The sequence below is a fragment of the Scleropages formosus genome, chromosome 9 (genome assembly GCF_900964775.1).
Source record: "Scleropages formosus chromosome 9, fSclFor1.1, whole genome shotgun sequence".
In the NCBI taxonomy this organism is placed as follows: domain Eukaryota; kingdom Metazoa; phylum Chordata; class Actinopteri; order Osteoglossiformes; family Osteoglossidae; genus Scleropages; species Scleropages formosus.
In genome coordinates this window covers 12384577-12399216 of record NC_041814.1, presented here as the reverse complement: position 1 = coordinate 12399216, position 14640 = coordinate 12384577, and the positions used below count along the sequence as shown (strand labels likewise).

Below are 14640 nucleotides of genomic sequence, written 5' to 3'. Positions count from 1 at the left end.
TGAGTTACAGTAACACTGAGCTCAGGACAAAGCGGAATGAAGACCACCAGACAGTAAATACTTCTTTGTCACCTTCTAAGGCCTTTGTCAGTATCTCCTGAAGGCCGAAGAAAATATGTTGGTAGACTAAACTTGCCTGCCCATGAATGCAGTTTAATGAAACCATACTATATCACTGGTGTCTACAGGGCTCTTTAAACAAATGACACTGAAATATTGATTTTTCTACACAAAGAAGCTTTATGGTTATGACTTGACGTTTTCAGACTCTTGTATTCTTCTGCCGCGTGCAGATACCATCTGTACATTTAGTCACGATGCATTTATTCAATCGTTTTGTAAAAAAGAGCTGAAATTTATTTTGCATTTTTACATGATTGTCCATATGGATACTCATCGTGATTGTTGCATTTTTTATGCAACAGCAGTTCTGCAGCTGAGACTGAACCTGCAGTTTACAGCCTGTATCAGAAATCGGTTTACTTGTAGTGGCACCTGGCCTCGTACTTCCTGTATCCCTTCGCAGGAGTACTACTTGCGGTTACGAATTTTGTGTTTACGAAATGTTTTTACAACTGCAGAAAACGTGTCTTCCTCAGAGCACAGGTCTGACATGAGTTATGTACACCAAAATGATGTATATTCAAGTTCGCCTCACAGCCGGCCTCTTTCATTCTGATCTGAAGGACGGATAAACAATGGAAAACTGAACTGTTAGTGTAAACCTTCTACACAGAAATACATCACCGTCTTTATCTTGAACCTGAACTCTCTTGGAGCAGAAATCAATATTTTTCCTGGTACAGCAACTAGAGGAAAAGTATCTTTTGTCTCCAATTCTTGATGCATCACTAAACACTGCCATCTGTTGAATATAAAGCAAAAGCTCAGTATACAAATGGTAAGGGCTCGGGAGAATGGTGAGCCGATAGTCATTCGGGTTACATAAATTTATGTTGGCACGTAAACTGGCATCACAACAGTGAGGAAAAGAAAGACTAGTGCTTTTCTTGCTGCTATCCATCTCAGCTAGAAAGAAACAAAATCAATAAGCCTTTCTCAACTTGCACTCCTTCGAAACTTCAGAATGGGTTTGTGAGATTGCATCTGGTTGTGTTAACATCGAAAACTAAAATATATCTATGAGATTTAGCCTAACGTGAATTTAAGACGATCTGATGGCAAACATGGCATCGCAAATCTGGGTTCTCGAACTGTTCATTTTCAGTCACTCCAAGTCAGGGTGGTGATAGTCCAGACACTACCGTGGAAGCACATGGCCTGTTAATTTGCAATATAATCTCAGTCAAATTTAGTTTAGCAGTTAAAATATTTAAGCATGAGACTAAGAATGCGTACTTGGGCAAAGCTTGCTTAAGCCATCTGGGCTTTGACTCCACTGGGGGGCTTGCTGCTGTCAAGCGAGGTTCTTGAGCCCCCATTTGTGACACCACTGGACGTGAAATAGGTAAAGATGGGATGGCTATGGGTTGCAGCCTAAGCAGAAGGATGAAGGTCTCCAGGGGACTTTCTAACTGTTTCGTGATTGATGAGTGGGTACAGGCAGGGGTTTGGTCCACTGCTTCTCTCACAGAGTGTTTTTTTTACAAAACTCCAGTAATTTGCAAAGTCATGATTGATCTACAACACATTATTATATTTTATTATTTCCTTTTCCATTTTCTCTTTGGTAAATTTGGTGCCAGTTCTGTGTTATGCCAAGGTGTCTGCAATGACGTAAACCAGACATTCCATAAGCCCTTTATGACCACCAGGAGCTCCATGAACACTGGTACTATATTTGGTAAATAATCCATCAACAATTTCAGCTGTATGAAATATGTGTATACTAGTATAGAGAGCATACACTACTGATGACTAAGTGGAGGCATCACAGAGCTGGGTGAGATACAGCACTGCTCTAAAATCGCTTCTGCGATGTCACAGACGTCAGGGGCCATCAGCCCCAAGAGACATCGTGTTAGGAGAATGGATGGGATTGCAGTGCGGACTCTCATCTCCTGTTGCTGCGGCCACTCAGAGCTCTCAGTGTAAAGCACTGATCTGATTATATGCAGCTCAGTCAGAGAGGTTGCCAGGGGCAGCAGCTTTGTTAGCAGACCTTTGCCGTTCCTCTATGTGGCTCTGTGTTTCATCCCGATCCCAGCAGGCAGCCATTCAGCCAGCCAGGGCACGGCATCAGCCTTTGATGATCACAGCCTACTGAATTCCATGCCCTTTGAGATGATCACTTCGCCACTGGAACAGTACGCACTCTACAGTTTCATGCTGCCCTCTCTCATTAACCAGAATACCTCTAAGAATGGTTGGGGGTTATATAAAATATATATACATAGGATATACCCAGAATGTTTTAATACAGCGTTGATGCATTTATTAGCTGAAATTATGGTTCAAAAAATGAACATTCATCTGAGGAGTTTGGTGTGACTTTTGGAGTAGTTTGACTGATGTGTTCAAGTATTCTAAGGTAAAACAGCCCATTGTATTTTTAAATTGCTTTGACCAAAGCCAACGTCCCACTACTGGCTGTCCAAGTCCGATTCAAAGTGGCAGGAGTCCTCCACCTTTCCATAATACAGCTCTGGCACTGAATCCAGATTTGGAGCCTTGGGTCCTGGCAGGGGGGTGCTTGTATGCAGTCGGTCTAGAGCAGGGCAGCTCCTGGTGCAGCTGAGGGTTCTGACCTGGTCCGCGTGTGCAGTGAGAACCTGGCTTCCAGTCTCCAAAGCTGGCTCGGACCGAAGGGCTTTGTCACCATCGCTGTCCTCGTCACTTTTCTCCATATCATCCTGGAAACTTGCAAGCGGGGCCCTTGCCGACTCGGAGGCACTGCCGAGACAGTCGAGACGACACAGTGCACTCACCACATCTTGTACTATTTTATTCCATGCGTGCACAAGCATATTCCAACTGTATGACAGGTAGAATGGTGGTTAAGGACAAGGTTATAACCTTTACTTTCCCAGAACAAAGTGTGATGACACAGGACTGCTGAGCAAGGTGAGTAAGTTTCTCAAATGCAAATTCCGTTACCTTCACAGTCATTCACCTAGTAGATATTCTCCAAAGCGACATAATGATTCCTAACTAGTATTTAGCCAGTATCTTTATTCAAGATGACTGGACAGTGGTAGATATATGACACCGGTCCTTTCAATCATTCACTCATCCATACACAAGAGCGGTGTAACACACATTTACATCACAGGCATTCCTGCAATTCATCTGAGGCTCATCTCTTTGGAGTGTGTGAGGAAACAGAAGCACCCAGCAGAAGGCAGCACGAACACAGGGATAACATGCAAATTCCACACAACCAAACTGGATTTGAACCTACAGTACTTCCGAACACATCCGAGGAGCTACGAGGCACCAACTCTTCCCACCGTTCTGCAGTGTCAGCCAGCCATAAAAATGGGCAATTATTATACCTAACTCTAGATTACTCTTTCCTAAACAAAATGTCACATTTCATTAATAAATGGTGTTTATGGTCCTTGTCTTGCTTTACTGCAATTTAAAATGCAACAGTTGCACTCCTTATTACAGTTAAACTAATCACATATGAAGGCCATCACATACATATTGGTAAATATAGGAGCAAATTACGTTATTTTCCCTTCCATGCTTGACACAGAATTAACTGCATGTTCTTTAGCTTTTTCTAACACAGATTTATGAGTTCTTATTGGTCTGTTATATTATCATTAATATTCCAATTACTGATAATCTTATCATTTTATTGGGAATTATTGTGCTTCAGGCTCTCTGCAGATTTGATTGTCAGTGCACAGTTGGCCATTAGAGCAGGAATAATGACCCTGATGAAGGATTCAGGCCACTGATGGGCTGTAACAGCCCAGTGCTAAAACTCCACAGTCAAGTTCCCTCCTGGAAATGAATCATTAGAGGGAGGAAAGATTGAATTAGATCTAAATCATTCCGATCACTATTTGTGTGTGAACAGCAACAGTCTTTTCAGTGGCAGTGACATGACTCATGTCCTCTGACTTTGCCCACAGTACCTCTTATTGTTGGTCTCAGTCCCATCAACAAGCCCACTTTTCTCCATGGTCCAGAACTCATCCTGGCTTTGAGTGATGAATGTCACCTGCAAGGGAGACCAGTATGGTAGCTGCACGGTATGTTGTAGTCGATGTTAAATGCAATTTGAAAAAAAATATATTTATATGATAACTAAAAAGAAGCATGAAAAACTAATTCAATCCTTAAAATTTTCCGTGTTCAGTTTACATCCTCAGAAGATGACTGTTCATTATATTTCATTAAAAATGTAATAATATAACAGCTACACAAAACGTAGAAGACAAGACCTTTGTCACATCTCCGGGAACCAGCAGATCGGCAACACCTGCGTCTAACGAATGAGACCCGGAATAAAAGAAGTTCCGTGACCACGACACAATGCGGATTCTTGCAATCGTCCTTCTGGTCTTGCAGGTTCGGCGTCTTTACCGGTTACTGCGTGTCCTGCTTGTTCCTCGTGTTTCTGGTTTTGACCCTCGCCTGTTTTCTCTGACTACCAAGTTTTGGTTTGCCTGTGTGGAAACATCTATGCCTGAATGACCTTTGCCTGTCCCTGACTTTAATCTTGTCCTGCCCTTTGAACCTAGTAAAGAGAATAAAACCAACCCGCAGTTGGGTCCACAACCTACCTGTCTGTCTCCAGTCCGTCTGCTGCCATGACAACCTTACACTATAAATTTAAAAAATGTTATTGTGCAAGACAGGCATACTTTAGATTAGAAAATCTGTGACATACAGGAATACCTAAAAGTCTTCTCCTCCATCCCTACCTTTGGATAACATTGGCATATGCTCCACGCAATACCAATGCCGACCATGAGTAGACCAAAGGCACAGAAGGTGGCAAACACCTGGGGCTCTTCGACACTCATGATGAACAGGCCCACAGCCACAACAAAAAGCCCCAGGACGATGAGCCCGTAGCGGTAAGGCTTGTTCTCTGCCATTATGAAGATCCTGAAGCAAACACTCAGTTTAGAAGTAAGGCTGAAAGTCAAAAAGTTTCGTGCTCTCACTTCTCCTTGTCAGTGACATTGCCAGAGAGCAGCACGGCTGAACAGGAACCTGCGTGCACCCAGTTCCACTCGACTGGATCTGAACGACTACAGCAATTGCCAACTGGCTGACGTCTTTCGCATTTTTGCACCTGCAATATGCCTTGGCCTGGTAACCTTGCCTCTGGCATTCCGTAATACAGACCCACAGACTTTAGTTAACCTTCCTGAGATGCAAGCACCTTAAAAGTGCTGTTTGTGCTCTTACGGGATAAAAAATCTTGCAGAATCAAGAATATAGGTATATTTTTCTAATCAAAAAGGTTTTCTAACATTATAATACCAGCTCTTTAGGTTAGGATTACACACAGTATACTGTAAATCACAACATATTCCAGAGACGTATCATTGTGTTTATTCAAGACATAGATTTTGAATACTGTATGTATATGTATAGGGGGTGCGGTGGCGCAGTGGGTTGGACCGCAGTCCTACTCTCCGGTGGGTCTGGGGTTCGAGTCCCGCTTGGGGTGCCTCGCGGCGGACTGGCGTCCCGTCCTGGGTGTGTCCCCTCCCCCTCTGGCCCTACGCCCTGTGTTGCCGGGTTAGGCTCCGGTTCCCCGTGACCCCGTCAAGGACAAGCGGTTCTGAAATGTGTGTGTGTGTGTGTGTGTGTGTATATGTATATGCATGTACAGAGATTTTGAATATTGATTTTAGATACTGCATGTATATGTGTGTGTATATATATGTATACACACATTCAACATTTAAATATGTACTGTATATATCTGTATAGAGGGGGTGCGGTGGCGCAGTGGGTTGGACCGCAGTCCTACTCTCCGGTGGGTCTGGGGTTCATGTCCCGCTTGGGGTGCCTTGCGGCGGACTGGCGTCCCGTCCTGGGTGTGTCCCCTTCCCCCTCCGGCCTTACGCCCTGTGTTGCCGGGTAGGCTCCGGTTCCCCGTGACCCCGTAAGGGACAAGCAGTTCTGAAAATGTGTGTGTGTGTGTGTGTGTATATCTGTATATATGTCATGACCCTTGGGATTTAAACACCTGATTTACAACCCCTATCAAAGCTGTTAACTTTTCCTTGCACAAAGGTGAAATGCTGGAAGACCATTCAATTCGATTTATTTTACAGAGTGCTTTTCTCACCAGCATGACACAGTGCACTAGACAAGGTCCAAAATGACCATTATAACACATATAAATAACAATACAGTAAGCCAGTTGGCAAAGGTGGAAAAGAAAACAAAAAACTGCCAATCACAAACAAAGGGAGAACAATAAACCTCTGGGGATTCCAGTACTTGTGGCTGCCCTCCCCTCCTGGGCATTCTACTGTGGGGACATACGGGATGTGTGGATTTGTCAATACAAAAAAGAGCAGTACAACTCTCAAGAGTATGGTACAGTATATAGAGGCTATACATATATTTGCTGTCCAGGTCCAAGGCTGCTGGTCCTGTCAATCTCAATGGATACCAGCAGCAAAGTATACAAAGCATTCTGGATCGGCAGTGGCTTCTGGACTACAACAGGGTACCAGGAAAAGGGAGAAAGAAAAAAGGGGATGCAACTAACAAAATACAAAGGTAATAATGCTGGTAAACAGCAAACAACAGTGCACAACGAACAGATCAAAAGTAACTCCAAAGCATGTATGCAAAGGAAAAACAGTAAGCCTTAAACCTGGATTTAAAGGCTTAGACAGAAAGATCCTTCCTGACACTATGTGGCAAATTATTCCCGAGTTTAGGTGCTTTAGAGCTAAAGATATGCCCTCCCACTGAAATCTTTTTAACTGTGGTTACCCTAAGTTGTTTGCAGACAACATTCAGAAATATAAGAATTAATATCACTAAGGTATGCTGACTACCATGTGGCCTAAGAGGAGGATTTTATGATCTGCCTTAAATTTAACTGAAGCTACAGCAACAATTTAAGAACCGGTGGTATATGGTCACATTTCCTGGTTCCAGTGACAATCCTAGCAGCAGTACTCTGAATCAATGGCAAGCTGAACAGAATTCTATACAGACACCATGTTGACAAAGTACAACAATAATCAATTTGGCCAGAAACAAAAGCATGGACCAACTTTTCCTTATCTTGTCTAGATAATGGCCTCAGTTTACCTATAGTTCTCATCTGAAATGCACAAGACCAAGATAATGCAGCAATATGAAAGCCAAAAGATAGGTGAGTAAAATTCCCAAATTTCCAATGCAACTGCACAGTTAAAAATTAGAACGGAAATTATTTATTTACAGGTTACAACATCCTCACCAACCCAGTATTTCTGTTTGATCAGAGCTTAGAGATAAGAAAAGGTATTGCTCATTCACTCTTGTAATTCAATGACGCAATTAGTTAAAGACAAAGCAGATAAGGGCTCATTTGGTATGACGGAAACATAAACCAGAATATCATCAACCTAAGAAGGAAAACTAATATTGTTTTCATATAATGTCACCCAATGGCAGCATATCCGACAAGAATAGTAATGAACCCAACTATGAACTTTGGGGAACACCATAACTGAACTTGGTGTTATATGGTTATTTGAGATAAGAAAAAAGTGGCAGTGTCATTGAACTGCATAACTTGTTGAAGATTTGATAAATAAGAATGGAAGCTCTTAAGAATAAAACTTATAATCAACAAATATTCCAACCAGATATTCAAGCTTACTAAGTAAAATATTGTGTTTAGCAATATCAAACACTACATCTACAACTAACAACCTAATAACTCAGGTATATCCAGCATCTGATAATATTAAAATGTGAGTTGTGTCACAAGATAATGTGGTTCCTGTGCTATGACTAAGGTGGAACGTGTTTCAAATTCAAATTCAAATTTTATTTGTCACATACACAATTATACACAGTACGACGTGCAGTGAAATGCTTTATACAGCTGTCCGACATAATCTAAAAAGAAAAATAACAGGTACTAAAATCTAAAAAAAGTATGCAATCATTTTATGTTGGCTGAAGTAAATCCAAATTTGTGATTTTCTCTCTTCCCAATGAAATTCCAGAAATGCATTACCAACACCTTGAGCTGACTTTTAAATAACTTATTTCTTCTTAATCCATTAACATTTGCCGCAGTCAAATAGTTACCACAGTAATTAAGAGCTTGCCATACTAGGAATACTTTCCCAGTGTGTTGGTTTGACAGTCAGTTACTACAATGTTTACTGCGCTACATAACCTTACTAACGCACATTTTTATGATTTAAGACTGTCACTGTGTTCCCCTGAGCGGGTGTGTCGGACCCAAGCGCGGAGCACAGGAAGGGTTGTTCAAGGGGCGATCCAGAAGACTTGGTCGAGGAGACAGGCAAGAGAAACCGATGTGCGAACGTACTCCGAAGGGGGAATCCGAGAAACGTAATCCAGGAGACAGGCAAGGAGTCGTGGCAAACCAGGAAGTCGAGTACGAGGAGCAGGGCAAGGAGCAGGGCAAGGAGCAGGGCGAGGAGCAATTACTAGGAGCGCGAGTGAGTAACGAGGCTGAACAAGGTTCCGCAGCTTCCTATGGTCCAGGATGCCCTTTTATGTGCCCGGACCCTGATCAGCTGCCAGTGTTGCTTGTTACCGAGTTGGCGGGCGTGACAAAGGCATACAAATGTAATACAGATATATGACAAATATATACACTAAGTGGTATACAGCACAATAAATTTCCGCCTCAAAATTTTCCTGAGTGCTTCAGTTGTATTGCTGTTTATGACTTCAGTTGTCACTTCCTCTGGTTTCTTTGTGGGGGGGTGTGGTGGCACAGCAGGTTTGGCTGGGTCCTGCTCTCTGGTGGGTCTGGGGTTTGAGCCCCAGTTGGGGTGCCTTGTGATGGACCGGTGTCCTGAGTGTGTCACCCCCCCCTCCTGCCCTACAACCCCTCGTTGCCAGGCTAGGCTCTGGCTTGCCGCGACCCCACTTGGGACAAGCAGCTTCATCCTCTGTGTGTGTGTGTGTGTGTGTGTGTGTTTTGTTTACCTGATTAATTTCTCCAGAGCTACATCGAATATCTTCAGTTTTTACAGCTGCATCTTTAACTGAGGGGGGTGCGGTGGCGCAGTGGGTTGGACCACAGTCCTCCTCTCCGGTGGGTCTGGGGTTCGAGTCCCGCTTGGGGTGCCTTGTGACAGACTGGCATCCCGTCCTGGGTGTGTCCCCTCCGGCCTTGCGTCCTGTGTTGCTGGGTTGGCTCCGGTTCCCCGCGACCCCGTATGGGACAAGCGGTTCTGAAAATGTGTGTGTGTATTTAACTGAACTCAACTTTACTGAACCAATTCAGAAAAATTACTTTTCTTACTTGTACAACAACAGGGCACCTCCTAGGACTTGAAGTTACAAAAATCTGCTATGGTTGACGGAATACCTATACCAAAATTATAATGTACAACTATGAGACAACTTACACGAATTGACTGAAACCACTCGTCCCAGGCAGGGTCGAGGCGAACCGGAGCTTAACCCGGCAACACAGGGCGCAAGGCTGGACGGGGAGGGGACACGTCCCGGACAGGACACCAGTCCGTCACAAGGCACCCCAAGCAGGATTTGAATGCCAGACCCACCACAGAGCAAGCTCCACCCAAACCCGCTGCACCGCCGCACCCCCCCCCCCCCCCCCATGAAACACCTGTAAAATATAATTACCCAGAAAAAATTAGATATTTTAAATTCATATTTGAAGATGCAGAAAAGTTTTCTTTATTCATCTCTGTCACGGCATCCATTTTTTCCGTAAATGAAAAACATTATATTCAATGGTCATTTTACAGGCAACTCAGTTTCTCTCTGGCATACTTAGCGGATTGCAACAGAAGAATTTTAACAACAAACACTCACCACATTCCATTTTATATTTACATTTACATTTGTTCATTTAGCAGATGCTTTTCTCCAAAGCAATGTACATCTCATAGAAAATAAAATGTGTGCATTACATTAACAGAGAGAGACTTGGGTGCAGATGTGTAATTCTGAAGTACAGTTAGTTACTTTCCACCATCATAACCAAAGTACATCACACGAGTAACTGCATAAAACTTTATCAGAATATCGAGAATTCGTAATCACCTTAATAATATTTATATATACTATATATAAACATTTGCGTTACATTACAGGAGTGGCTACATGAAGGTTTATCTGGTTAATACGTATGATCTCTCAAAGTTATTGTGCATGAACATTTACACATTGTAAGAACTTAGCTCATGGGTGACGTGAGTCTGGAAGAGGTAAATTTTAAGACCCTTTTAAATCTGGACAGAGATTCAGCAGTTATGAGTTAGAAAGGGAGGTCATTCCACCACATCAGAGCCAGAACTGAGAACCTTTGTGCTTTTGCTTTTGGACCTTTCATACATGGGACCACCAAGCGGACAGAGGTGGAGGAGCGTAGCAGTCTGATTGGGGTGTAGCGGATGATGAAGTCTTTAGATATCTGAGAGCAGTTCCATTGATGCATTTGTAGGCCATAACCAGGGTCTTGAATTTGATCCAGACAGCTATAGGAAGCCAATGCAGAGAGACGAGGAAGGGAGATACGTGGAAACACTTCAGCAAGTCAAACACAACTCGGGCAGCAGCGTTCTGTATCAGCTGTACAGGTTTGATGGCAGTAGCCGGAAGGCCAGACAGGAGACAGTTGCAACTGGACTACTGACAGGCGAGAGTTACAGTAGTCCAGACGAGATGTTACCATGGCCTGGACAAGTAGTTGCACAGAGTCTGCTGGTAGATAAGGATGGATCCTGTGGATGTTATGCAGGATGTATCTGCAGGTCTGAGTTGTGCTTCAATGTGCTGAGAGAAAGACAGATTTGAGTCAATCATGACTTCCAGACTCTTGGCCGAGGAGGTAAGCAAAATCAGTGAATTGTCCAATTGTGGAACAGCAAAATCGTGTATCTATACAGTGATCTGCACTCAACACCTGTATTCTTCTTACTGACCAGAGGTTACCAATTCACACAGTAAATTGAGAGACACACAGGTTCCATATGGTTTCACACTGAACTTAGAATTTCTCACACCCTGAATCAGTTATGTCCTGTACTGTGTTGTATATGAATAGTTTACTTGAACAAAAACATTTCAATCACTTGTGACAGGCAGCCACAAAACTGCGTGATTTAAGAAGCTGAACTGTTAAGTCATATGAAGTAGTTAATTATTAAACTGACAGCATAGAAAAGCAGTTTGCTTACATCCTCGGTGCAGTAATTTAAATCTCATACGATGGTTTTGTCACAAGCTGGCAACTGTGCTAACCAGTTCAGTTGTTTCAGTTAGGACCTCTCAAGAACAACATACACCATTTTTGGATGGAATAAATAACATAATAACTTATTTGCAATTACCAAAACTGTGTCAAGAGTCAGGTTTTGAGTGCTGAATATTTTGAATGTGCTGGGTCTTGCTTGGTCCTGCAATTTCGAATGTGTACTCCTCTCTAATGAGGCTTCACTTCTCAGATGTCTTGTTTTCAGTCACAGTGAAGAAGTCATGCACCCTTGGGGCATCAAAGGTGCTGTTCATTACCCAGTACACTGTTCACGACAGTCTCGTAGGAAGGTGGTGGCTCTATGTCTGAGGGTGGTGGGGTTCCTGAGAGGGTGTGCAGGCTGGTGTTTGGTAGCGGGAGTCTTGTTGATTCAATGTCTTCAGACACAGCCCTGCGAAGCCTATCAAGTCTCCTGGAGGAAAACACCAGTTTAGATAGGACTTCAACTGCAGGAGATACACTGCTATGTATTTTTCACCTTAGACAGTATGATTTTAAAAATTAAGATAACTGTGTAAACGTTGGCTGTATACACACATACACTTTGGATAATCCCTCACGTGACACTTTTGAATGACATCTGGGAAGAAACCTGGCTTGTTGCTTTCTCTGTCAAGTTATTTTAATTTTTAAATCCCAGAAAAAAACACTACCTCATTTTAAAGCTTTGTTTTCAACACTGCCTGCCCATGCACTCATAATACTGGCCACAGTCTATTATCTTTAAAACTGTGTTTCCTATTAACATGGGTAGAAGTGAAGTAACAGCTGTTTTTGGCTGTTTTCTTTCTTTCCAAATGCGCTAAATGAATATGAATTATATAGCACTCATGCAGTATAGCCATGTGTTTAATCCATTCACATGAATTGCTTCTCTGAAGAGGCCTTCACCCCAAATGGCCTCATTATTACAGCTTGTTCACCACACCAACAGCCTTGATTTTAAGGAAAACGCTTTTGTTGACTGTTAATCTATTTTCCCTGCTTCTCTCCTGTTTACATTATTATACTATACAAATGTCTCTTACTGAGATTTGAAAGATCCAAATCGCATATTATTCTGCATTGCAAATACTTCTGAGTCTAATACAGAGAAAAATTAAATACAAAGAAAACAAAATATGTCAACCTCCAGCCAATCTGATAAATACGTTTCATGAATCTGTGTTGTTGTTGCTGACACTTATGGTCAGGCCAAGTATTCAATATTTCCATATTTGCTAAATCAATTATTTCACCTACTTTAATTACTTCATGAAACTTTATGACACTGACACTATGTACCCCAGAGCACCAAAGTCTTGCAGGGTATTTAGCAGTGCTGGTTTATAATGTAAACAGTGGTGACAGATATAGATTAAAAACAGAGCAGGGTTAGGGGTTGGTGAGCAGAACCTTCATAGCTTCTTTCACCTACTTCATAATCAGCATGTTCGTTTTGTTCCATCAAAAAAACATGCTGTAGAGAACAGACAGACACTAGAGATACAGCTGATTTGTAAGAACACATTCCTACACATTTCCCTACATTTACATTACATTGATTCATCTAGCAGACGCTTTTCTCCAAAGCAACGTACATCTCAGATATCAGATTCTCTAATATGTTAGAAAATTTTGAAGCTTTTCTGTTAACCAAACAAAGCCCTGTGCAAACAATTTAATCTGCTTGCTAGTGTTTATTTGAGAAGCTGACACTGCATCGTGCACCATACCTCTGTATAACCGTGGCCTGATGGTGAGTGTAGCGTGTCCCTGTGCGGGGTTGCAAAAGGAAGTGACCCGGGAATGCCATGTGATGAGATTTCATGGCCAGGCAGAGACCCAGCACCATAAAGAAGAGACCCATTGTCCCGAGTGCCAGGCCAAACCAGGTCACCACCTGACCAGCACAAAGAAACATCAAGGCCCCCACTGTCATGCAGAGGACACCCAAGGACACCACTGCACCATGGGGGGATGGCATCCCTACCACTGAGGTTACCACACCCAGGATGTCGTCGCCTCTGGCCTTGGCTTTAAGGAGATCTCCTGATGGGGAACAGATACACAACATCAAGTCAACTGGCTCTGCTTCTCTACTTGCTCTCATTGTCGGTGAAAGGGTTTGGCCAAAATAAGAGGATCAGCAATTTAAAAATCAACAGGTAAGGTTTGCTCTTCTTTCTCATCTGTCTTTTAAGCGACCAAAGCCATGTACTATTCATTTCAAGCAGATTATGGTTTCTATTAAAACGTCATACTAACTGTCACTCATCCACCAAACTGGCATACTTGGTGTGTTTTATTTCTTCTTTAGACCATTAGGTGATCTGTTCAATTTGATAATCTCTGTTCCCTCTGTTATGAGGAAAGTGCTTTTATTTAAAGAAATCTATTCTTATAGTGGATGAATGATCAGTGACTTCGGCCACTCTGCTATTGTTTTAAGTATCATGCTTCTTTTGACACATCACATATGAATCTACTTGCAAAAATATTTGGACCCTTGCCCAAATGTCACTTTACTAAATAATACATATTACACTGAAAATTTGTTCTCTGTGATACTTTATTTAAAAAAAAAAAAAAACTGAAGCATGTTTTCCTATTATATGGCAACATTGTTTTTTTGACAGAAAATATTTTAAGAAAGGGGGCGTGGTGGCACAGTGGGTTGGACCAGGTCCTGCTCTCTGGTTCGAGTCCCGCTTGGGGTGCCTTGCGACGGACTGGCATCCCGTCCTGGGTGTGTCCCCTCCCCCTCCAGCTTTGCGTCCTGAGTTGTCGGGTTAGGCCCCGGTTCCCCGCGACCCCGTATGGGACAAGTGGTTCAGAAACTGTGTGTGTGTATATTTGTGTGCATTTTAAGAAAACTAAAAACTGAATTATGCAATTTGAATAAGTATTTAACCCCACACAGTAGTACTTGGTAGAGCCACTGTTTGCTGCAGTAAAAGCTTTAAGTTTTTTTGTGGCTATGCATCAGATTTGTGCACTGCTCTGGAGTGACTTTGGCCCATTCTTGCAGGATGATTTGCTCCAGGTTGTTCATGTTAGATTGATGATGTGTGTGGGATACAGTTTTCATATAGTATCACAGATTCTCAATGGGTTTGAGATCCAAACTTTGATTGGGCCACTGTAGGACATTCACTTTTTGAAGTCACTTCAGTATTGTTTTGGCCTTGTGCTTTGGATCATTGTCCTGCTGAAAGGTGAACTTTTGCCCAAGCTTCCGTTTTTTTTTTTTTTTTTTTAAATAAAGCAATGCCTCCTAT

The 14640-nt window shown here is 42.5% G+C and overlaps 1 protein-coding gene across 1 annotated transcript; it reads right to left on the bottom strand.

Annotated features, from left to right (window-relative positions):
* Positions 1-2453: 2453 nt before the first annotated feature.
* On the bottom strand, positions 2454-5018 carry bsnd (barttin CLCNK type accessory subunit beta). The gene is made up of 3 exons (XM_018734246.1): positions 4842-5018; positions 4050-4135; positions 2454-2934 (listed from the first exon to the last, which is right to left on the bottom strand). Exons 1-3 carry the CDS (start codon positions 5016-5018, stop codon positions 2544-2546), a joined length of 654 nt encoding a protein of 217 aa, XP_018589762.1. The 3' UTR covers positions 2454-2543.
* Between the last annotated feature and the right edge of the window lie 9622 nt (positions 5019-14640).

Excerpts from the sequence above, each read along its gene's own strand:
- bsnd (XM_018734246.1), bottom strand. The coding sequence starts at position 5,018 with ATGGCAGAGAACAAGCCTTACCGCTACGGGCTCATCGTCCTGGGGCTT. Across the intron at positions 4,136-4,841 it reads TATGCCAATGTTATCCAAAG|GTGACATTCATCACTCAAAG; the intron begins GTAGGGATGGAG and ends TCTCCCTTGCAG. Across the intron at positions 2,935-4,049 it reads ACTGAGACCAACAATAAGAG|TTGGAATATGCTTGTGCACG; the intron begins GTACTGTGGGCA and ends CCTGTCATACAG.